The sequence below is a fragment of the Chionomys nivalis genome, chromosome X (assembly GCF_950005125.1).
Source record: "Chionomys nivalis chromosome X, mChiNiv1.1, whole genome shotgun sequence".
Taxonomy (NCBI): Eukaryota; Metazoa; Chordata; class Mammalia; order Rodentia; family Cricetidae; genus Chionomys; species Chionomys nivalis.
In genome coordinates, this window is record NC_080112.1 from 75,513,116 (window position 1) to 75,539,018 (window position 25,903).

The following is a 25,903-nucleotide window of genomic DNA, read 5'->3' on the forward strand; positions in this document are numbered from 1 at the left end:
GGAAGTCCATCAGTATTTTCCAGGGACTGAGTAGAAGGGAATGGGTATGACTGATAATGACAATGAGGCTTTTTTTCATTTCATTTTCATTTATTATTTTGCATATGCATACAGCAGAGCATGTGAGTGGAGATCAGAGATCACCTTGGAGGAGTTTCTTCTCCTTCCACTGTGTGAGTCTCAGGGGTTGAATTCAGGTTGTCAGGCTTGGTGGTAGGTGCCTCTATCTGCTCAGTAATTTTTCCAGGCTGGAGGTTTCTTTTTTGAGGGAATGGAAAATGTTCTATAACCATGTGATCGTTATGGTTGTACATTTTTTTTTGTTTGTTTTGTTTTTTTGAGACAGCGTTTTTCTGTGTAGCTTTGGTGCCTGTCCTGGGACTAGCTCTTGTAGACCAGGCTGGCCTCTGCCTCGCAAGTGCTGGGATTAAAGGTGTGCACCACCACCACCTGGCATGGTTGTACATCTTTTTGATATACCACAACCCACTGAACTGGAACACTTGAAAGACTGGGTTTCTTAGCATGTAAATTTCATCCGGGTTTCAGAATGAACACTTGGACCCAGTGAGATGGCCAAATAAAGGGGCTTGCCACCAAACGTTATATCCTGAATTGGATCCCCTGGAACCCACATGATGGAAGGGCAAAATTAATTAATTCCCACAAGTTGTCCTCTGAACTCTGTCATATACATGCGTACACATAAACAAACATACATTCCCCTCCCCTCTTACTTATTTGACACTGAGTATTACTATATAAGTTGAACTTGGATTGAACTATTTTAAAAAATATTTTATTTTATATGAATGGGTGTTTTGCCTTCATGTATATATCTGTGTACCACATGTGTGCCTGGTGTTCAAAGAGGGCAGAAGTGGGTGTAGGATCCCCTGAAACTTGAATCACAGATGGTTGTGAGCACTATGTGAATGCTAGGAGTTAAACCCAGGCCCTCAAGAAGAGCAGCCGATGCCTGGCCTTGAATTCTTTATGATATCCTCCTGCCATAGCCTTCCAAGTCCTGAGATTACAGGTAGACACCACCACACTCATAGTCCCCAATGCCTTTAATGAGCTACTCTTAGAAATTAGCATATTGTCATGGCCATCATAATTATTTATTGGAAGCATCACCAAGTCTAAGTCATACTCAGGGTGAAAAGGGTTACATTCCATTTTTGAAGGGAGTAGCAGAGTCTGTGAATGTGCTGTAAACTCACTACAGCAGTGGTTCTCAACCTTCCTGGTGCTGTGTCCTTTAATACAGTTCCTCATGTCGTGGTGACCCCCAGCCATACAATTATTTTCGTTGCTACTCCATATCTGTAATTTTGCTACTGTTCTGAAATTGTAATATAAATATCTGTGTTTTCTGATGGTCTTAGGCGACCCCTGTGCAAGGGTCATTTGACCCCCAGAAGGGTCACGACTCACAGGTTGAGAACCGCTGCACTAGAAGAAGACAGAACTTTAGTAAGCAATGAACAGAATAAATAAGCAAATTGTGGAGCTGCATATTAGAAGATGGGGAGTTCTATAGAAAAATAGACATAAGGGGAATAGGGACATGTTTGTATTGAAGGGCTATATAGGTTGCCATTTTAAACATGGTATCAATGTAGGCCCCATGACAAAGGTTAAAGACTTCAAATGGATAAGAAAATTAGCTAAGCAGATTTCTGAAAGTGAGGAGTCCCAAACCAAGAGAATAGCTAAACCAAAGCCCTTGAGTGGCAGTCACCTAGTAGGCAGCATGACAGGCACAGAGTCAGGTGTGCTGGGTGATTGGAGACCAGAGAGGTCAGTTTGAGGTGGGCAGACAGGGGAAATCATATAGAACTCTATGAATAGCCTAAGGACTTTTGACTGCTTTGGTTCTTCGGTCTACATCCAAATATTTTTTTTTTTTTGGTTTTTTTTTGAGACAGGGTTTCTCTGTGGTTTTGGAGCCTGTCCTGGAACTAGCTCTTGTAGACCAGGCTGGTCTCGAACTCACAGAGATCCGCCTGCCTCTGCCTCCCAAGTGCTGGGATTAAAGGCGTGCGCCACCACCGCCCGGCCCCATCCAAATATTACATGAGATTATATGCTAAACATGTTTCATAATCAGGAAAGTACTTTCTAAAGGCAAGTTACATTTTAAAAATTTATTTTATTTTGCTTATTTTTATGTGTTTGCCTATTTGTGGATGTCGGAGAACAACTTTAGGGATTTGTTTCTCTTCTACCATGTAGGTTTGGGGGCTTGAACTCAGGTCATTGACTAAGCCATCTTGTTGGTCCCAAAAATTTATTACTTGGAGTGTTGTATATTTTTAAATTAGCTTAGCCATAGAAATCTACTCTCCTTTACTTCATCAAAGATTAGTTGAAAGGTTTTCCTCAGCAAGTATGAAAGAATGGTGATCACATTTTATTATTAGCACATTTTCAATTGGAGGTGTGTAGAAAAGGTGATAAAGATTATTTCCGTGGCTGAATTAATGATTTTATATTCTCTAACAGGAACGTAAAGACATCAAAAAATGGAACCAAGTATGGATGTGAATTCAGTCACTATCTCTGTCGAGGGAATGACATGTATTTCCTGTGTCCGGACCATTGAACAGCAGATCGGGAAAGCAAATGGTGTCCATCACATTAAAGTAAGTTTCTCTTTGTAGATTAGTAAGATGCCATCTACAATAATTCTGGTAAGAATTACTTCTGTTACTGGGATTGAAGCCATCAAACCGACACATTTGACTGAAAAAAAAATACACTGCTAAGCTGATACTAAATAATCTGTATAATAATATATAATAATATATAATAATAATAATAACAACTATATAATAGTTATATAATAATAACTTATCTAGTTAATTCTGTTTTAAGAAAGAAAGCCAGGTATAATTGAGGCAGGAGGATCACTTGAGTTCAGGAGTCTAAAGATCAGCGTGGATAGCACAATCAATCCTAGTCTTAAAAAAACAGCAAAGAAAAAGAACAATGTTCAAATATGGACTCTATTGTGGTTGCATATGTGTGCTTTTTACTACTCCTAATTTCTGTCTTTTTATTTGAAACAAGGTTTGTATGTGTAACCCCAAATGGCCTCAAACTCAGGATCCTCCTGCTTCAAGCTCCCAAATGCTAGAATTCTAAGTATATAGGGTCGTGATGAGATTGAATTTACTTTTAACTTCATGCTGGGTGAAAATATATGATCTCAGAGAATGAGCTAGGATTTTTTTCTCTTTTTATAGCATTAGTGATTATTTTGTGATCACAGTTTATATGACATAGCTAAAGCATTATTATTATTATTTAACATTCTTTAAGCATCAATCAGCAGATTTCTCAGTGTGCTGCGGTTGCGATTGAAGCTCAGGTCATTTACCTTTTGGGTGGTAGTACTGCAGTTTGAACTTAGGGCTTTGCCCATGTTAGGCAAGAGCTTTATCACTAAGCTATATCTCTATCAGGTTATTTTACATTTATTTATTTTGGGGGTTTTGAAGCAAAAGTGTGCTAGGCTGGCCTGGCACAGTATGGCCTCGTCCTATCTTAGACTACCAGTCTTCTGTCCTCAGTTTCCAGAATGCTGGTTTATAGGCATGGGCTCTATGTCCAGGCTGTTTAACACAGGCTGTTAAGCCTCCCCAACACTATAGGGGACACCTGTGGCTGTCTTTTTGGTATTATTTCTCTTTCTGGGGGTAGCTAATGGGGCAGGATCTATTTGTGTAGCTAGGCTTGCCTTGGTCTCACTATCTAGCTCAAGCTAGACTCAAATTTGTGATTCATTTGTCTCAGCCTCCTGAGTGCTAGGAGTATAGATGGGGGCCACCCTGCCTGCCAGTTGTTTAAGGTTTTGTTAAGAATCTTTTTTCTTTGTTTTGTTTGCTTGTTTGAAACATGGTGTATGTAGCTCAGGCTGACCATGAATTTAATATTTAGCCAAGGCTATCCTTGAATTCCTGTTCCTCTCACTTTCAATCTCCCAAGTAATAGGATTACAAACATTTTTGCCCAGTTAACTACATTTGCTAGCTAGTGAGCCCTAGAAATTCTCTTGTGTCTACCTCTCCAGCAATAGAATGACTGGTGTGTGGCACCACACCTGGATATTTACATGGGAGCTGGGAATCAGACTTGAGTTTGACAGAGGTAATGGTCCAAACTAGGGGAGCTGTGAAGAAGGTTCAGTTTGGACCCTTATGCCTATCTCTTGTAGCATTTTGAGAATCTGAGCACTGATATTAATTCATCTCATTTCACCAGTTTTCCACGAACCCCTTCTCCTAGTTCTCCTCAGCTTATACATAGAGGTCAAGGAAATAAACAGAGCCCCTTTCTTATCAAAATGATGAAGATTCCTGGGTATGGTGTCTTGGAAGGAAGCAGAACTATTGTTATTATGAGGCTGACTGGGTGGCATAACAGGTGTAAATCTAAACTGGGCTACACAGCAAGACTCTAACTCAAAGAGAGTTTGAAGATTCTATTATGATAACAATACTATATGGGAGCATTTAAAATATTATAATATAAATTGTTTAGGCTTGAACTTGTTTATTTTCACTTTTGGAGAATAATGAGTTAATTCCAACATGTAGTGTTCTTATGTACAATGTGTCTAGTGTCTTAATACTTGTTTTCACCATCTTTACATTCACCATAGTTTCTGGAGGTTTTCTGTAATTTTGCTTTTATACAATGTCATTACAATGCTGGTGGAAAGTAAATGCCACTTTGGAATTTTATCAGCTTGCTTCAGTCCTGGAATGCTTTCTCTGTGAGCAGTTGAGATCCACATGCAAATATTGCATTCTTAGATATACTACTAAGGGCAGATGTTTTTGAGAAAAGGAGTCTCACTATGCCCCGGGGTGTCTTGGGATCTACTGGGTAGCTGAGGCTTGCCTCAAACTTGTGCTGATCCTCCTGCTTTGCCCTCCTAAATGCTATTATCACAGGTGTAACCTTCCAGATGTTAATATTTTAAAGGGAGTTTTGTCCAAATACATACCACATTTAGCACATAATTTAAAATTGAGGATTCACCAGATTCCTTTTTATGAGAAACTCATATTTAAAGTGTATCTATATTATATTATAGCAAGAATGTTTGTTTGCTTGTTTGTTTGTTTTGAAACAGGGTTTCTCTGTGTAAGAGTCCTAGCTGTCCTGGAACTCAACACTGTAGACTAGGCTGGCCTTGAACTCACAGAGATCCACCTGTCTGCCTTCTGAGTACTGAGATTAAAGGCATGCGTCACCACTGCCCAGTTTAACTAGAAGTTTGTATATCTCTATAATAGATACTTGAACTCTTCTTTATCTAAATGTTAATTTTTAAGTAGTCACCTGACATTTCAAATGCTTTTGGCTTTTCAGAGAAATATCAGATTTATATTTTATTGTCTATATAAAGTTCTTGTCTATGATTCTTCTCAGAGTCTTGAACACATTGATTTACTTTTTTGTTTTTATTACAAAACATTTACTGTATCATGACATGATTCCTTTTGCATTTCCTTAATTCAAGAGCCATGTGAGAGCATTTGTATGCATGTGGTTACTCTTTTCTCCATGTCTTTTCTACTCCTCTTTGTCAGAGAGGATGGAATAAATTGTGGGTACAGATTAGTATGTGCCTGAAGGGAAACAGTGTTCTCCTGTGTTGACCCTTATCAGCCAAGGCTAAGTAGAAGGCTGTGGTTAAGCTTAATTTCTATCATGTGATTTGTACTGCTTGAAGTTTTCTGTCCCAGAGGCATCCATGTAAACAGCTAGGCATATATTTTTTTCATCTTCTACCTTGGCCTGATTCCTTTACTTTTTACCAACAAACCAATAAGGATTTGCATGGCTGGCTTTAATGTTCTTTGGCAAGAAAGCGAGGTTGGAAATGTTGAGAAGTGATGGGTAATTGTCTTGTTTATCACTATGCTACAAGTTTCCTAAATAAATTTCTCTCCCCAAATAACCAAATTTGCAGAAAAATATTTACATAATATTTATAAAATATAGTTTTATAAAATTAGATTAATACTTTGTAGTTGTCAGTTAGGGAAGAAGATCAGCAAGGAAGCTCTACATCCTTCAGGCTTAAAGCTTTAAAATGAATTAATTTCAGTAAGTAATATATATGAACCCTGTACTTGGTTTATTCATAAATGAATCCAATTAAACCTCCACTGGAGTTAAGGTAGGTACTGGTGCTGGAGGCCAGAACTCAGACCTAATGTTGCTAAGTATATAGTTGTGTCTGTGCTAATTACAGCAAAGCCATTTAACCACAGATGCTAGTTCACCAATTTTTCAAGTTAGTTACTTGCTGTCTACTGACAATTTTCCCAAACTTTTAACCCTTGTCTAGTAAAATATATTGAGTATTTTTTTCTGTTAAAACATCTCTATATATAACTATAGGGCTAGATTCCACTTAAAAAGATATTTATGTATCTATTTTGTTTTATGTATATGTATGTGCAACACATATGAGCAGGTAATGGAAGAGAGTGAAAGAGGATGTTGGATTGCCTGGAACTGGAGTTACAGACAGTTATGAGCTGCCCATGTGGGTTCTGGGCACTGCATCTGGGTCCTCTGAAAGAACAGCAAGTGCTCTTAACTTAGCTCTTCAGTCCTCTCCACATTTTTCTTAAGGCAGGGTCTCAAGTATACCAGGTCAGTCTCATACTCACTATGTAGCTGAGGATGTCCTTGATCTTACTCTTTCTCTCTGAAGTGCTAAAATTGCAGACCACCTTGTCAGGCAGCCTTTTTTGTGGTGCTGGGGATTAAAAGTAGGGCCTTGTGTATGCTGGAAAGCTCTATACCCCCAGCTAGATTCTATTCTAATATTTTCAAATACATTCCTATTTTTCAAAGCACTCTACTTGTGCCCCACTTAGATATAAACCTGCTATTTCCGCTTCTAATAAAGTCTGTTTAAAGTTAGACAAATGCAATTGCATTCTGATTAAATAGTAAAGGAAGAAGAGCAGGGCTGTAATATAAAAGCACTTTGGGTTACCAACAGTGATTTATATGAATCCTAGTGATAGATACTGAGGCTGTACTTTCCAGTGCACATTGGTAATTTGATTGCTGAGCTTGAAAGGAAACAGATCAGCTTTTTCCATCTCTGCCTCTCCATCAAACACTTTTATGAAAGAGGATACATTGTGACCTTTCTCTTAAAAAATTTTACTATTAGGCCTTTAGACTCAGATTTATTATGAAGTTAATAAAACTTAAGTTTCAGAGCCTCTCTATGCACTAACTTCCCTCTATGACTCTGGAAAGAATCTCAGATGTGCTCACGTGGATCGGTGCTTGGTTTGCTTGCTTTGAGATTGGATCAAGCTGACTTTGAACTCATGCCCTTCTGTATGCTTGCTTTACTATGCCTGGCTTGTTTTGTTTTTATGTTGGAACTTAGCCAAAATGCTAAGAAGTGATATAGGACCTCATTGAGTAGCCAAGGCAGGATTTGAGCTTGCCTTAGTCTCCCAAGGGTGGGGATTGCAAATATCTTCTACAATGCCCACAGTCATATTTTGTACAATTTGCAAAAGCAAGATTTGAACAGTCTTTTAGTGGACTACTGTTCTTTTCATTTCACCTCTACCTCTTAACAGAGGTTCTCTTTGTGTTGAATGGTTGGAGTATATATGAGCATTTGGAAAATCTAAGTGGGGAAGTAACATTGGAGCTATGCTTACTTTAAGATTACTGGGCTATTTGGCTTTGTGTGGTTGGATCTTGATTATATCTAGTTTAGTGAAGTTTTTGCTAAGAACTATGGTATAAGAATGGCTCACAAAGTCCCTACCATCTATTGTGCTGCCTCCTCCAGGATCTTAACAAGAAGATGTCAGGCCTGATAGAAAACTGGTAAAAGAATAGCACCAATGTAGTGTAACTAATGTAAGACTAGTTACTGCACAGGGAATTTCAAAACTCCCTGAATTTTTTTGTTTTGTTTTGTTTTTTGAGACAGGGTTTCTCTGTAGCTTTGGAGCCTGTCCTGGAACTAGCTCTTGTAGACCAGGCTGGCCTCAAACTCAGAGATCTGCCTGTCTCTGCCCCCCGAGTGCTGGAATTTAAGGCGTGAGCCACCACCGCCCGGCATCCCCTGAATTCTTATAGCTTATATATGAAAGAAATTCAGGAGTTTCCTCAAATTTGCCAGCACCTATAACTCCCAGTGTTCAGTTGTAATTCTGGAAGAACCGTTCTAAACTATGACTGAACAAATACTTTAGGGCTGCTGTTGCTGCTCAGGGTTACATTATTCTAGTACCAACACTGTAGACCAGACAGACAGAGGAAGCTAGCATTCAGTCTGCAGGAAAAACTGAGTTAGCTTTGTGTACAAAAATGCTTTTATAAAATCATTAGCACTAAATAACTGTATAGTTGAAAGTATACATAAAAACTTAGATATAGAGATAGAGAGATGTTTGGGATATCATTAAGAATAATATAAGTTATGGGGGTTTGTGATATTTATCTTTGTGTGTTTATGTGTAAGAGAGGGGGAGGGAGACAGAGACAGACAGACAGACACACACACACACAGAGAGAGAGAGAGAGAGAGAGAGAGAGAGAGAGAGAGAGAGAGACTCAATATAGCTTTGGCTTTTCTGGAACTCTCAATATATTCTGGCCTTCAAGTCATAGAGATCCACCTGCTTCTTCCTTCCTAGTGCTAGGATTACTGGGTAAACATTTGTATTTTACAAGTTTATAATTTGTGCTTTCTCTCACTCTCTGTCACTCCCCCTCTCCTCTATCCCCCCCACAGGTAGTAAAAAAAGATTTAAAAGAAGTTTGTAACTTGTGATTTATTTGTGTATGTATGTGTGTGACAGTCTTGCTTTTTAGTTCAGTCTGACCTTTAATTCTTGATCCCTCTGCTTCCTGAGTGTTGAGATTACAGACTTGTACCATAATGCCCAGACGTAACTTAGAATGTTTGTTTTATATTCAGAATACTTACTTTGTGTAGAATTTTACTATTTGTAGTTTTATATTCTTTTACTTAAATAAGTACCCTCCAATTGTCTCAGAGGCTCTAAAAGAGATTTGTCTCTAGGCATCATTTATAAAATTGCTTTTGTTCAAACATTTTTAGTCAGAATGTATTTCTACTTGGAAATGTACAAATATTGATCACTTTACAAAACTTTAAGTTTTAATTTTCTGGGTCATAATTTTTGAGGTTATACTATGTTGTCAGTGTGTTTTTGTGTGTGTGTGTGATACAAGGCCTAATAACTATTGGACAAACTCTGTCACTGACCTACATCCACAGCCTCTGTGAAGGCAATTTTAAAAACAGGTTTGGGAAGAACCAATATATGGCCTAAGTCAAGGGACCCTTGGCAGTGTTTGGAATGAAGTAATAAAATTGAGATATTAAAATGAGTGAGCCTACTTTATTGAATAATGCAGCAGTAGAAGAGATTAGAGCTTTAACTCAACGAGAGTGGAGAGTCAGGAAGTCTAAATAAATGCAATGTGATTATTTGCCTTTTCAGCTTTAGCATTTAAATGAATTTTGGGGATTTTGTCTGGAACTGTATTGTTATTGAGTGTAGTATTCTTATTTGTCCTGCTAGTGCTATCACAGTAGACTTTAAAGGAATTAACCTGAAGTTTAATTGAATCACCCCAGTGATCTGCTCAAAGAAAAAAATAACATGGGAAGATAATGTGAAGATTTTTCTCTGCAATTGATTGGTTCTTTTGAAGTGGGAATGTAAAATCAAATTTCATTAGATACGAGAACTGAATGACTGCAAAGGTTAATGCCTCATTAACCTGAAACTTACAATGCTTACTTTTGGAGCACTTTCCCCATTTACTCGTAAGTGTTGTAGTTTACTCTCTTTGTATAGAGTATCCTTTAACAGTCATCTCTCAGGAGTCTGGGGAGATGGCTCAGTGGATAAAGTCTTTGCTGTACAATCAGGAGAACCAGAGGACCAGAGTTTGGATGCCTTGCACCCATGTAAATGCCAGGCGACCATAAAATAAAGTGGAGAGTGATTGAGGAAGGCAATGCCTGCAGCTGCCATCCACACATATGAGTACATGTACCTGCAAATGTATGCTCTCATTACTGTGGAACACACGAATACATATGAATACCCACCATGCACATAAACACATTTCTTTCTCTCTCCTCTTAAGATTACTTAAGGTTTTGTTAAAAGGGAACACATGCACTGATAGTCTTTCAAACTGATGTCCTATTACCAACACTGTATTAGGATAAAAGAGAATTTTGATTATTATAACTATTAGTGACTAGGGACTATTGTTATTCTTTTTTAAAGATAGGAAGGGTGGAGCAGCAATGGGTCCCCAGAGGTCTCAGCGGGTCCCATTGGCGGGTGGGAGACCGAGGTAGGTGGGAGACAGACATATACGCCATGCAGAGAATTTGGGTATAGAGTTTATTTAGTGGGTTATGGAGGGGAAAGGGAAGGGGAAAGGGGAAAAGTGGGGAGAAGAGAAGAAGGCAGAGAGAAAGAAAGAGAGACAGAGAGAGGGGGAAGGAGGGAGGGGGAGGGAGGGAGGGAGAGAGAGAGAGAGAGAACAGAGAGGAGGGAAAGAGAAAGAGGCAGTAACCACCTCTTCAGAAGAGGGTCTGAAAGAGAGAGAGCACAGGCTGGAGGAGGTGAGAGATAGCTTGTCTCGGCAGAACAGGAGGGCTGAGAGTGGGCAGGACTTGTCTCTTAAAGGGACAAGTTACCCAGGTGACAGGCCAGGCCAGTAGATCTTAACAGCTATAGAAATAGCTCAGCGGTTAAAGAGTACCTGCTGTTCTTGTAGAGGACCAGGATTCAGTTCCCAGCGCTCACATGGCAGATCACAGTCATCTGTAATTTCAGGGGCAGGGGGTCTGATGCTGTCTTCTGGCCTCTGTAGGCATCAGACATACATATAAAGCACACACATATAATACAGGCCAACAGCCACATAAAATAAAAAATAAATAAATCTTAAAAAATAAATACTAATGAGCAAGCATGCATCATGAAGACATTGTTATTCAAAGAAGATTAGGTTTCTGAACTGTATTTCAAGGATCAAAGAAAGATGAAATCCAAGATAAAAACCTAGCAGTGGAGAAATAGTATAGAGAGGGTATTTTAGTATTTCCCTTTTATACTGCTGCATTTGAATTTTATATGAATAATTATGTATTGCTTATACATTTCTGAAGCAGTTGAAATCTGTTAGAATGGGATTTGATAAAGCACTCAATTTAAAAGTAGCTTAGTTTGTGAAAAGTACTGTTAATATTTTTTTATAAATCTATGAAATCTCTGTCTCTTTCATCTTAAACTATTTGAATATTTATACATCTTTTGGATTATTGTTGTAGTTTTAAGAACTGCCTTTTACAGTCTCATAATTGACTGAATAGTTGTAAATGGTAACCTTTCTTTTGATATGTCTAATAGGAAAGCTGGGGATTGAATTTAGGGACTTTCATATGCTAAATATACATATACACTTCATCACAGAACTACAGCTCTGTCCCCTGGATAAATATTATTAGAGCTTTAATCTTGTTATATTTCAGTTTTCAGTGTCATATATTAAAGGACAAGCATGCAGCATTACTCTAATAATATACATGCTTTTCAGCAAGTCATAATATAGATTATATTGATAAATGACATTTTTTTAAAAATCTGTTTTTCTAAAAAAGAAAGCAAACTATCTTTTTTAATTATATATACCAATCCAAGTTTCCACTTCCTCCTCTCCTCCCTTTCTATACTCCTACCCCCAACTCTGCATTCCCCATCCAATCCTCAGAGAGGTAAGGCACATTGCTTTGGGGAAACTCCTATTATATCAAGGCTGAGCAAGGTATCCATCCAATGAGAATAAGTTCCCAAAAAGCCAGTATAAGCAGTAAGAATGAATCCTGGTGCCACTGCCAGTGGCCCTCTCAGTCTGCCCCAGCCATGCAACTGTCAGCGACATTCAGAGGGACTAGTTTGGTCCTATGCTGTTTCCTTCCCTGTCTGTCTGGTGTTGGTGAGCTTCTATTAGCTTAGGTAGACTGTTTCAGTGGGTATACCCATCATGGTCTTGACCTTTTGCTCATATTCTCACTCCTCCCACTCTTCAAATGGACTTTGGGGACTCAGTCCAGTGCTCTGATGCAGGTCTCTGCCTCTGTTTCCATCAGTTGCTGGATGAAGGTTCTATGATGAATGATATTTAAGATATTCAGCAATCTGAGACTATAGGGCAAGGCCAGTTTGGGCATCCTCTCATGTTGACTGAGGTTTCTGCCCCACCCAGTCCCATAGTCCTACATTAATTAAAAACTGCTTGGCCTATTAGCTCAGTCTTCTTATTAACTCTTATAACTTATATTAGCCCATAATTCTTGTCTGTGTTAGCCATGTGGCTTGGTACCTTTTTTGGCAAGGCAGTCTCATCTTGCTTCCTCTGTGTCTGGGTTCCTCTGTGTTGACTGCAGACTGAGTCTCTCCTCTTCCCAGAATTCTCCTGTTCTTGTTGCCCTGCCTTTACTTCCTGCCTGGCCAATTAGTGTTTTATTAAAAATAATACAAGTGACAGGATAAAAGACCTGTGTACCACAAAAAAAAAAAAAAAAAAAACTCTGAATTGAATCTCCTTTGGTTAGCTTTTCTCCTGACCATTATCCATAGCAACTTGTAGCCAACATTTTAAACAAAGGCAAACATCCTTAATCCACTTTTTGAGAATGTGGGCATAGTTTTCCAGGCTACTTCCTGCTGATTGGGGGCACTGATAATCTTATGGTGGCCTAAAGAAAATTTTCAATTATGGTCAAGTCCTGAATGGAATATTCTGTGAGGCTTGATCCTTGCAGCCAGCAGTCTTGAAACTGTTCTGGATGCAGAACTCAGAGGAAACTCCAACAGAGGTCCTCTGAAATGTTGGATCATCTGGACCATTTGCTCCTATTGGAGATTCTTCAGGGGGGTCTCCCTTGATCAAACCTGATTTTTCTTAGCTCAGAATGGATCCAAAGCCTCTCAATTTTCTATGGAAACAAAAGCAAAACCTCTCCTCCAGAGTAATATACCTTTTGACTTAAATTTTGAAGTCAAGGCATTTTCAAAATATATATTTTGGTTTAAGTCAGCAGCATTTATAATCATATCTTTTAGCAGCTTTTGCTCCTTCCTCAGCCATCAAACAACTTAAAGACAACGCAATAACATACAGTATCCAGACTCTCTGTGTTTTTCATTTGTGCATGGCTTTATTTTAAATTCTATATCTTTTATTTTCATTTTTAATTTCTGACTTTTTGAGACTAGGTTTCTCTGTGTGTCTTTGGCTCTCCTAGCACTCACTCTGTAGACCAGGGTTGTCCTTGAACTCACAGAGATCTTCCTGCCTCTGCCTTCAAAGTGCTGGGATTAAAGGTGTGTGCCACCTGCACTTTGAACTCACAGAGATCTGTCTGCCTCTGCCTCCCAAGTGTTGGGATTAAAAGTGTGTGCCACCACACTCAACCACTCTCTTTCTTTTTTTATTTTAAGGACTTTATCCTTTTTTCTTTTCTCTCCAAAGCCTACATATATTTTTAAACACACTGTAAACCATTTAGAGGTTTTCTTTGTCTTTGAATCTATTTCCAGCACTAGGAAGTAGAGGGCGGAGAATCAGGAGTTCAAGGTATCCTTAGCCACAAAATGAGTTTAAGAACTGGTTTGGAGCTGGATGGTGGTAGCACACACCTTTAAGGGCAGCACTCTGGAGGCAGAGGGAGGCAGATCCCTGTGAGTTCGATGCCAGCCTAGTCTACAAGAGCTAGTTCCAGGACAGATTCTAAAGCTATAGAGAAACCCTGTCTCGAAAAACAAAACAAAAAAACAAGCAAAAAAAAAAGAAAGAAAGAAAAACTGGTCTGGGCTACATGAAAAACTGTCTCAAAAACGTGATGATGTGAAATGTGAGGAGGAAAAATAGACATATAACTAAACTTTGATTCTAACACTAGAAATATTTCATGTTTTTCAGTTGTTTATATATATAAGCCATATGTTGCTCCATATTACAAGCATAGAATTTTAGTTTTCATTAAGATGGAGCTTATGTATCTTAACCATTTGTAGATTATGGAATTATATACATTTGCATTTGAAACCTCTTTCATTTTCCCCCTAAGCATCCTGGGTGGTTGATTTAGCTTTCATGGCACTGGAACACCTTTGCCTAGTCTGTTCAAGCTTCTATAGGAAAATACCACAAAGTGACTTATGTATAAGAAAATTATTTCAGTGTGTGGGTGCACCCCTCGCGGTCCTGAGTTCCTTGCTCGTGCTCTGTCTCCTGCTCTTGATTTGGACCTTGAGATTTCAGTCCGGTGCTCCAATGTGGGTCTTTGTCTCTGTCTCCTTTCATCGCCTAAATGTTTTTCTTTGGGTTCACCTTCTTAATTAGCTTCTCTAGGATCACGCATAATAGGCTCAACGTCCCCTATTCATGGCTAGAAACCAAATATGAGTGAGTACATCCCATGTTCCTCTTTTTGGGTCTGGCTCACCTCACTCAGGATAGTGTTTTCTATTTCCGTCCATTTGCCTGCAGGGGTGCACCCACACACTGAGACAATGGGGATGTTCTATCAGGAACTCACCAAGGCCAGCTAGCCTGGGTCTGAAAAAGCATGGGATAAAACCGGACTTGCTGAACATAAAGGACAATGAGGACTACTGAGAACTCAAGAACAATGGCAATGGGTTTTTGATCCTACTGCACGTACTGGCTTTGTGGGAGCCTAGGCAGTTTGGATGCTCACTTTACTAGACCTGGATGGAGGTGGGTGGTCCTTGGACGTCCCACAGGGCAGGGAACCCGGATTACTCTTAGGGATGACGAGGGAGGGGGACTTGATGGGGGAGGGGGAAGGAAATGGGAGGTGGTGGCGGGGAGAAGGCAGAAATCTTTAATAAATAAAAAAAAAGAACTAAAAAAAATAGAAAAAAAAGAAAATTATTTCATGTATCTATTCATTTTTAGACAGGGTCTCATTCTATATGCATATAGCTATATAGCCCAGGTTGACCTAGAACTCAGAATCTTCCTGCCTGAGCTTCTCAGGTACTGAATTTACAGGCATGTGCCACCATGTCTTGCTGCTATTATTATTGTTGTTGTTGTTGTTTACAGGGTTTCTGTATGTAGCCTAGTCTCACCACAAACTTACTATATCCTCAAGTGATTGACTCTTCATATGAGTTCTCTGGGTCCTTGTTTATAAGGATCCTAATCTTAATTATGATGGCTCTTCTTTTACAAACTAGTTACCTAGAACCCTTCAATTCTGGATTATTTGTTTACACTATGAAGATGTGTTTTTGCCAAGGCACCTTCTGATTGGTTTAATAAAGAGCTGAATGGTCAATAGCTAGGCAGGACTTCCGGGAACAGAGAGGACTCTGGAAAGAAGAAAGGCAGAGTCGGCTGCCAGATGCAGAGGAAGCAACATTGCCAGTATAAAGAGAACAGAATGTAGATTAAAATAAATGGGTTAATGTAAGTTATAAGAGCTAGTGGAATAAGCCTAAGCTAAGGCCAAACTTTCATAACTAACAATAAATCTCCATGTTATTTGTGAGCCTAAAGGAAAGTCCAACTACATCCTCCTTGTTGACTGTGAAACATTGGAATTTTATGGGAACACTTTTATTTATTTTATGTGATTGGGTGATTTGTCTATGTGTGCATATGCACCACGTGCTTGTCTGGTGCCCACTGAAGCCAGAAAAGAGCATCAGATCACTTGAAACTGGAGTTACAAAGAGTTGTAAGCCACCACTTGGGTTCTGGGAATCAAACCTGAGTCCTTTGCAAGAGCAGACAGTGCTCTCAACCGCTCAGCTCTCTGGTCCTAGTTTTAAAGCTTTTTTAAAAATTATTTTTATTTGCATTGGTGTTTTCTTTACATGTATGTCTATGTGAGGGTATCAAGACTTTGGACTTATAGACAGTTATGAGCTGCCATATAAGTGCGAGGAATTGAACCCAGGTCCTCTGGAAGAGCAGCCAGTCTTCTTAACTGCTGAGCCATCTCTCCAGCTCAAAATTTTAGCTTCTTAAAGCTAGCCCGCCAGCCAGTCTGCCTGCCTGGGTGCCTTCCTTCCATCGTGTGTGTGTGTGTGTGTGTGTGTGTGTGAGAGACACACATGCAAGGATATTATAGAAGATAACTTGTTGGATTTGGTTCTCTCCTTTCATAATATGGATCCTGAGACTGAAACTAAGGTTGTTAGACTTGGTGGTAAGAGCCTTTATCCACTAATCCATTTTGCTGGCACAATTTTAAACTCTTACAGAAAAGTAGAGCTAAAAAGGAATATTTTCTCTGGTCTTCTCAGGAAACTGAGAGGTGGGATTATTCTTCCAAGGTTTTCACTTTTTATATTGTCTAAGAATAGAAGATACAAACCACATATTTATACAGTTTACATAGATGTTTTATGTAGAGACATATGCTACATCTGGGTTGTTTCCTCCCTTTTTGAATGGAGTTTCACTGTGTAAAACCGAGATTGACCTGGACCTGGGACTCACTGTGTATTCCAGGTTAGACTCAAACCTGCATTGATCCTTCTGCTTTAGCCTCTCAAGTGTCTGGATTTCATGTTTAACATTTCAAGAGACACAGAAAATTATAAGCACTAATATAAATTATGTGAACAGCTAGCAACCTCTCTACATTATGGTTGTGGTGGTGGAGGTGTGTTTGTGTAGCATGTAGTTTAAGATGGCCTTGGAGCTCTGACCTTCCTGTTGGCAGACACTTCCTGAGTGCTCAGATTATAGGTGGGCGCTGGCACACCTGCTGTTGCTAAGATCACAGGGTGTCATTAGTTTACTTCCTGTTCTTCTCTCCCACTGCCGTCTGCTGCTAACTAGTTTATACTCTTCTGTCTTCAGTGCTTCCTGTGCCTATGATCTGTAGGCTGTTCTGATTACATTCAGAGGGACTCTTGAAATAATCGAAAATGGTTTCTCTAAGAATAAAATGACAGCATTGATTCCTAATGAAAAATGATGTAGAAACATTGGAACAGTGTGGGGAGTTGAAGGTGATGATTTAGGGATGAGGGGGGCATGTGAAAGGAGAGCTGCTCAGGCAAAGAATCACACTGCTACCAGCAATTTCCATCTCTGCACAGCCTTGCCTGGCTTGCTTTACTATTGTATCTCTAACAGCCAGTACAATGCCAGGCACATAATGGACACTCAGTAAATATTTGTTAGGTAAATAAATACCAGCTTAGCTTCCTACCCAAGGTTTTGGCACTCAGTACTGTCCTTGATGATTCTGAGCTCCTGCGTGGCTTTCTTCTTAAAAGAAAATAAGGGGTTGTGAGTTTTGCTTCCTTTGATACTTGAGGTTTCTAAAGTCTTTTCATTATAAGTTGAGTGCTCATACCCCAAAGTGATTTGTGCTAAGCATGCTCATCTAGCTTTAAAACATAGAAATAGAAGTAACTAAATAAGAACATGTCTTCCTCATCTGCAGAATGAATAATATGGGGAAATGCTACTTTTTGGAAATACTACTTTTTATTTATTATTGTTGTTTGAGACACGGTTTTATGAAGTCCAGGCTGGCCTCAAACTCACGATGTAGACCCCCTGACTCATAAGCAAAAAATGTAACAAAACATTTAAAAGGATATATTAGCTATGATGTAATGAAACTTATATGTAGTAGTCCCCACAATAGGGCTGTGCAAGAATCTTCATCAGTGATAGACATGTTTTATATATGATGTCACAGGTACTACCCATTGTAAGCGCTTCAGTTATAGGGAGGGAAACTGAGTTACTGAATTTTTAACCTTATTTGAATTTTTGATTTTAAGAAATTGTCATGTAGAACCAGATGTGGAGGCACATACCTGTAATTCCTGCATTCAGAAGGCTGAGGAGGGAACATTTGGAGCTTGAAATGGGTGTGAGCCATAGATATACCCTGCCTAAAAAATTGCCATTCAACAACATTGATCCTTTTTAGGTGTATAATAATTAGAACTTTTAGTTTTTGCATTAAAATTAGAGTTTTGCACTTGCTATTGATTGTGAATGTTAAAACATGTTATTTTTAAATGTACATTTACATTTTGTGAATGTAATCAAATAGACTAGGTTCCCATTTGGTTGGGTACAAAAGATAAAACAAGCACAGCTAAATATAAAGGAGTGAGGAAAGATTTATTACCTACAGCAGGGAAGGTGATGGGGTAATTATTTCCAAAGTAGTGCTTACTAAGGAAGCTTGAGGCTTTTTATTCAGGAAGCCTGCATATTTTCATTCAGGGGTTGGCCCATTGTTAAGCATGCTCAGCTAAGTAGTACAATCCTGATTATGATGAATTTAAGGTCATAATTTAAGAAGGAAATATAATAGGCTAAGTTTGGGGCATGATTAGCCTAAAGTAGTGGAGCACATGTTCTGAAAATCAGGAGAAGGAATGCTTCTGGGCATGTTCAGTTTGTATCATAAAGTTTTAGCTGAAAAGAACGAGAAAGAACTGTTGGAAGGTGTGTTAATATAGCAGTTTACCCCTGAAGGTTTCTGCCCCATGTAGGAGCTAGCAGAAATACATGTGCAGATTCATTCACCACAACCACCACCACCCCCACCCCTGAAAACTACCTGTACTGCCTAAGACTTTTGTATAGGCCCTGACAACCAGTGATCTATTCTCCCTCTTCTCCTTTAGCCTTTTCTTTGCAACACTCAGGATTATCCTAGGTCCTTGCAGACTAAGCAAATATACTACTACGAAGCTGCAGTCACATCTGTTTCCTCAATCAGAATGCCATGGACCTCAGGCAAGTGAGATTAAAAGCAGCACAGACATTAAGGGCATCATTGAATAAATGTGACCTCCTGAAACTGAGAAGCTTCTGTAAAGCAAAGGATACTGTCACTAAGACAAAAAGGCAACCCACTGACTGGGAGAAGATCTTCACCAACCCCGCAACAGACAAAGGTCTGATCTCCAAAATATATAAAGAACTCAAGAAACTAGACTTTCTTTTAGATTTTTATAAATGTGTATGGGTGTTTTGGCCATGTGGTTATTAGCTATCATTTTGGTTCTGGGTATCAAACCCAGATCTTCTGAGAGAGCAGACAGTGCTTTTAACCACTAAGATGCCCCCTTTTGCTTATTTTAATGAACTTCATTTTTTATTTCTTCCTTTAGCTTTGTAACTGACAACAATAAGTTTGATAAAAACTTGAAATATGATCATGGCATGGAGATTTCTAAGGCTCAGATAACTCTAGCCAGGTAGCTTTTTGTGGAAGAGAGCACTAGCATAAATGATCAACAGGAATGGGAAAATAATTTATATTGGTTTTAGATTATGCCATATAATATTTTCCATGAAAAGAAGAAAAATTAAAGCCACACAACGAGATGCACTCCTATACTTCCTGCATTCAGGGGATGAGGTGGGAAGATTGTGAGGTCAAGGTCAGCCTATAGTCGTGTTATATTTCAAGGCATAGCACAAATTATAGTACAGCCTGGACGACATAATTCTCTTTCAGAGAGCTAGGGTTCAATTCCCAGCACCTATACTACAGTTAACAGCCATCTATAACTTTAGTTCCAGGGGACCCAACATCATCATCTGGCCTCCATGGACACTAAGCATATACATGGTGCACAGATATACATGTAGGAAAATACACATATACACAAAATAAAAATAAATAAAGTGTGAAGCTGGAAAGATGAATCAGTAAGAGTATCTGCTACTCTTGTAGAAGACCCTGGTTCAATTTGTTGCTGGGTCTCTCTGTGCTAAGCATGTCTTGGAGCAGCTTCTGTTCCCTTTTTTCTCATGCACATGTCTTAATTCAGAGTCTGTGTTATGTTGTCGTTGCAATTGGAGTAGCTTCTTAATTGGTATCTCTCCAACCAGCCCATCATCTTCTATGCACTGATTGTTTAAGATAGAGATCTCATGCCGTTCCCCTGTGTAACTTTTTTATGACACTCTGCTACCATTAAGGTAAATTATAAACTATTATTGACGTAAGACCCCATAATAGAGCAATCCTTTCATTCCTAGGCTTCATATTTTTCTACAAATGTGCTTCCATTTGTCTGCAGTTTCTTTATATGTGATGAATCCCTTTGTCCTTTAATAGGCATTATTTTCTCCAAGGAGCCTTTTCTGAGATGTAGTGTGAGGGACCAATGGTTAGCCACCTTCTATATTCTCTGTCCTAGTGTTGATCCATGTCAGTGTGGCATGTTCAGCTTTGTGACCTAAGAATCCCATTTCCTGGCACACATAACAAGTGTTTAGTAAATGTTAGCTGTTCTTTGTTTACTTATACTTTGATAACTTATTACTGCTACAAAGAACTTTCCTACTTCTGAAAACCCTGGAAGGTAATGGGGCTTATGCCCAGCCTCTGTGTATGTGTGTGTGTGTTTACTGAGAATTACATCTAGGGCATTATATCCAGGGTCTTGTGCATGCAAAGCAATCCACTCTGTCACTGAGTCATACCTCCACCCTTTAATTAATACTTTTAAAGGAGTGGACTTTATATTAACTTGCATTTTATATTGTAAAAGGTTTTTTTTTTCTTTATAGACATGGATGTGAGAGCTCATGGGTGCTCAAAGGCCAGAGAGCATCCTCATCTACTACATTCTCCCCTTTCCTTTTGAGGCAAGTTCCTTCTTACATTTTTCTCAGCTATGGAAGCCAGCAAGTCCAACCATCCTCCTGTCTCTCCTCCACTCTTTGCTGAGCTAAAAGCTGTGTGCTGGATACCTAGATTGTTATGCAGGTGCTGGGATATGAGCTCCGGTTGTCATGATTGTATAGCGGATGCCCTGAACTACTGAGCCATCTCTCAGCCCTACCTTTTATTTTCTGTAGCAGTACTATTTCTTGTAGAACCTTTTAAATCCGTATAATGTGACATGTTGCAGTAATTTATGAAAAGATATATTAGGAAAGTATAGTATGTATTCTGTGGTGAGATTCTAGAGTGTGCTTGTCAATGCACATACTTTGCTTACCTGATTGGTACCAAAGTTATGAAGGCCTACACATTGTTCTGGGTGGATAAAACATTTTGTGTTTCTTAGCCAGGCGGTGGTGGCGCACGCCTTTAATCTCAGCACTCGAGAGGCAGAGGCAGGCAGATCTCTGGGAGTTTGAGGTCAGCCTGGTCTACAAGAGCTAGTTCCAGGACAGGCTCCAAAGCTACAGAGAAACCCTGTCTCGAAAAACCAAAAAAAAAAAAAAAAATTTGTGTTTCTTTCCAGCAAGAGTAGTAAAGGTGAAAACATAGTTGAGAAACTACTAGTTTCTAGTGCTGTTATTTATTTCATCCTTTTTGTATGTGGTGTGATTGATATTCTTTTCCTAACATATTTTACTTTTAAATTTATTTTGTTAAAAATTTTGCACATGAGTACAGGTATTTACCTCATTTCTTCCCCTTTGTCCCCCTCTCCAATTCCTCCCTATGTTCCTCCTCCACTCACTCTCAAATTTATGACCTCTTACTTCTTTAATTATTAATGCTACATGTTTACATACACACACACACCAATGAGTCCGTTTAATATTACTCATGTTTAGGGATGACCACCATTTGGAGAAGACTGATTCTCTATCTCTCAGCAACCATTATTGGACTTTATCTCTGCATCTAGGGGTGGGACTATGTGAGATTTTTTTTCCACTTTCACTAGCATGTCAACTGATACTGTCATTGTGGAGGTCTTGTTTAGACAACCATATTGTTGTGGTTTCATGGATTCATCTTCTTTATCATGCATAGAAGACACTATCTCTTAGCAGATATCTTGGTCTTTTGGCTCTTATGATCTTTCTGCCCTCTCTTGCAATATTCCCTGAGCTTCAGGTGTAGGATTTGTGTTGCAGATGTATCAATTGGGGATGAGTATGTATTGGTACTCTGCATTTTTGACCAGTTGTGGACATTCTATAATAGTCTTGATCTGCTGCAGAAAAGAGGTCTTTGCTGAGGTCTTTATCAGGGAAGGCCAGTGTGTGAACTAAGTGTCCTGGGGCTAGTCTTGGAATATGAGATGGCTCAGGAAGGCTTGGTTCTTGATCATTGATATTCATCTTCTTCCTTTTCTTCTTCCTTTTTTTTTAAAAAAAAAAACAAAAAACAAACAAACAAGAAAAAAAACAAGAGTCTTACTATATAGCCTTGACTGTCCTGGAACTCCTTTTGTAGACCAGGCTGGCCTTGAACTCACAGAGATCTGCCTGCCTCTGCCTCCCAAATGCTGGAATTAAAGGCCTATGTCACCACTGCCCCTTCTCAATTCCTGTTATTCTTAATTCCTAGGTCATATAGTTGAGCTAAACTAACTTCTGAAATTTCTTTCCAAAAGGTTTCACTGGAAGAAAAAAATGCAACTATTATTTTTGACCCTAAACTTCAGACTCCAAAGACCCTCCAAGAAGCTATCGATGACATGGGCTTTGATGCTCTTCTCCACAATGCCAGCCCTCTCCCTGTTTTAACCAATACTGTGTTTCTGACTGTTACTGCTCCACTGGCTCTGCCATGGGACCATATCCAAAGCACATTGCTCAAGACCAAGGGTGTGACTGGTGTTAAGATTTCCCCTCAGCAAAGAACTGCAGTCGTAACCATAATCCCTTCTCTAGTGAGTGCCAGTCAGATTGTGGAGCTGGTCCCAGACCTCAGTTTAGACGTGGGAAGTCAGGAGAAAAAGTCAGGAGCATGCGATGAACACAGCACGCCTCAGGGCGGGGAAGTCATGCTGAAGATGAAAGTGGAAGGGATGACCTGCCATTCGTGCACTAGCACCATCGAAGGCAAAGTTGGGAAGCTGCAAGGTGTTCAGCGAATTAAAGGTAATTTGTCTGCTCTCTCTCCTCTTTTTTTTTTTTTTGCTTGTTTTGTAAAGCTCTTTTGTGTTTTGATCTTTATACTTTTTGCTTTCTTCCCAAGCATGAGCTTCGATCCGTGGGCCTGCAATTGCTTTCTGCTTCATTGAAGTTGGAGGCGTAGCATATTCTCAGGATTAATGTTAGTGAAGTTAATGATTATAATGAAAGGTTATGAGAGTCTTGAACTTCAGTTTAGTAGAAGAGGCAGCTGCAGTAACAATTTATGGCGTTCAGACTTCCTCAACAGGCTTCCTGGGGTGTTCTTTACCTCTAATGTATTTCTACTGGGATGATCCAGAAATATGGAGATCATGTCTTTTGCTTCTTTCCAATGTATGTTAGTCCCTTTTTCTGAAAAGCACAAAAGTATTTAAGAAAAAGCATTGAGAAGAGTGAGGGAGAAACAGCGATTGATTGTGAAGTGGCCCAGGAATAACTAAGTTAAATATGTTTCTATTTATTATTTAGTGTCCCTAGACAACCAAGAAGCTACTATTGTTTATCAACCTCATCTGATCACAGCAGAGGAAATACAGAAGCAGATTGAAGCTGTGGGCTTCCCAGCCTTCATAAAAAAGCAGCCCAAGTACCTCAAATTGGGAACCATTGATGTCGAGCGCCTGAAGAATACACCAGTCAAATCCCAAGAAGGATCACAGCAGAAGAGCCCATCTTATCCCAGTGATTCAACAGCCACATTCATCATAGAGGGCATGCACTGTAAATCATGTGTGTCAAATATCGAAAGTGCTTTATCTACACTCCAGTATGTAAGCAGTGCAGTCGTTTCTTTAGAGAATAGGTCAGCCATTATAAAGTACAATGCAAGCTCAGTCACTCCAGAAACGCTGAGAAAAGCAATAGAGGCTGTTTCGCCAGGGCAATACAGAGTTAGTATTGCAAATGAAGTTGAAAATACCTACAGCTTTCCCTCCAGTTCATCTCTTCAAAAGATGCCTTCGAACATAGTTAGCCAGCCTCTGACCCAAGAAACTGTGATTAACATTAATGGCATGACTTGTAATTCTTGTGTCCAGTCTATAGAGGGTGTCATATCAAAAAAGCCAGGTGTAAAATCCATCCGTGTTTCCCTTGCAAATAGTACTGGGACTGTTGAATATGATCCTCTACTAACCTCTCCAGAAACCTTGCGAGAAGCAATTGAAGACATGGGATTTGATGCTATCTTGCCAGGTAATTATATTTTTTCTTTGATATCCCTAATATTTTTATATTCCTATTTTGTTTCTTTATTTGGCGTTTAGCAACAAGAAAATATTCACAGTTACTGGGCTGGAGAGATGACTCGGAGGTTAAGAGCACTGCCTGCTCTTCCAAAGGTCCTGAGTTCAATTCCCAGCAACCACATGGTGGCTCACAACCATCTTTAATGGGGTCTGGTGCCCTCTTCTGACCTGCAGACATACACAGACAGAATATTGTATACATAATAAATAAATAAATAAATAAATAAATAAATAAATAAATAAATAAATAAATAAATATTTAAAAAAAACCTCACAGTTACTGAAATTCCACCTTTTTTGAGATAGGGTTTTACTGTGTAGCCCTTGCTGGTATGAAACTCACTAACTATATCAACCTGACTGGCCTTGAACTCGCAGAGATTCCTCAGTCTCTACCTGCTTAATGCTAGGATTAAGGGCATGCACTACCACACCAGGCTGAAATTCTGCTTCTTACAAATGAGTCCTGTGGCAGTTATCACCAGTGTGTATAAAATGCCTAAGGATATCATGAGCCTAAAAAGCTAAAGGCTGACCAAACATGGTGGTTTCTACCTGGATGTGGTACACTGTACAAAAAGCCATGTGAGGAGGTTAGAGAGATGACTCAATGATTAACAGTGCATTTATTGTTATAATTATTCTGTTTTATTGTCAGTTGTTAAGCCCTTACTATGCCTCATTTGTAAATTAAACTGTATCATATATATATATGTGTATACACACATCATAGGGTGATGGTACTATTGCTACTTTCATGCACCCACTGAAAAATATATCCCATAGATAAGGAAGAATTCTTTTAATGTCAATGTACAAATTGCCAGCATGATAATGCCACTTAGATACAAGCATAAGAACTGGTAACCAATTAGTCTCTACTTGGGGTTGGGTTTGGAGATAATGGCTAGAAGAATCTGACATGACTAAAGGGTTTTGTTTTTGTTTTTTTTTTTCTTTAAAAAAATTATGATTAAAATTTTATATATTCACTTGGTGGTCAGTAAAGAAATTCAAAGTCATTGCTGAGAAAGGGTAATAACAATGTATTTGTTGAGGGCTTTTAGGAATTTACTGATTTTAAAGAATGGATTGCCAGGTCTGGAGGCATGGACTGTGACATATGTGACATATGACAGCGTGGCAGCCGGAGAGTAATTAATACCACAAATGAAAAGAACCTTTTTTTTTCCCACCAGACACAAATGAGCCATTGGTAGTGATAGCTCAGCCCTCATTGGAAACACCACTTTTGCCCTCAACTAATGAGCCAGATAGCGTGATGACACCAGTCCATAGCAAGTGTTACATACAGGTCTCTGGAATGACTTGTGCTTCTTGTGTAGCAAACATTGAGCGGAATCTAAGACGAGAAGAAGGTAAGACACTTTTAAATGTTGTAATTTTATGGACTTATTTCCAAATTGTTTCCCATTTGTATTTTGTATCCATACTTATAATCCTCGATGCACAGAACAACTCTGAATTTCTGGTAGTTTTTGTTAGTGTTATTTCCTTTATCTTATGGTCACATTTTAGTGCCAATGAAATTTACTGAAAACTTTATAGCCAAAAGAAATGCAAAGCATTACTTTTATGAACCATGGCTATCATGGACTATGAGAGACTACATTTTTTGTTAAAGTTTTCCTTAAAAGTGATAA

At 39.0% G+C, this 25,903-nt stretch overlaps 1 protein-coding gene across 2 annotated transcripts in view; it reads left to right on the forward strand.

The window, feature by feature from the left end:
• The window catches only part of Atp7a (ATPase copper transporting alpha), a 112,886-nt gene that overhangs the window by 43,703 nt on the left and 43,280 nt on the right, over positions 1 to 25,903 (forward strand). For both annotated transcript variants that reach the window (XM_057759037.1, XM_057759036.1), the window contains 4 exons: positions 2,512 to 2,651; positions 22,467 to 22,956; positions 23,461 to 24,186; positions 25,439 to 25,618. In XM_057759037.1, coding sequence (XP_057615020.1) covers positions 2,532 to 2,651; positions 22,467 to 22,956; positions 23,461 to 24,186; positions 25,439 to 25,618 — 1,516 coding nt within the window. In that variant the 5' untranslated portion in view covers positions 2,512 to 2,531. The remainder of the gene's footprint in view (positions 1 to 2,511; positions 2,652 to 22,466; positions 22,957 to 23,460; positions 24,187 to 25,438; positions 25,619 to 25,903) is intronic.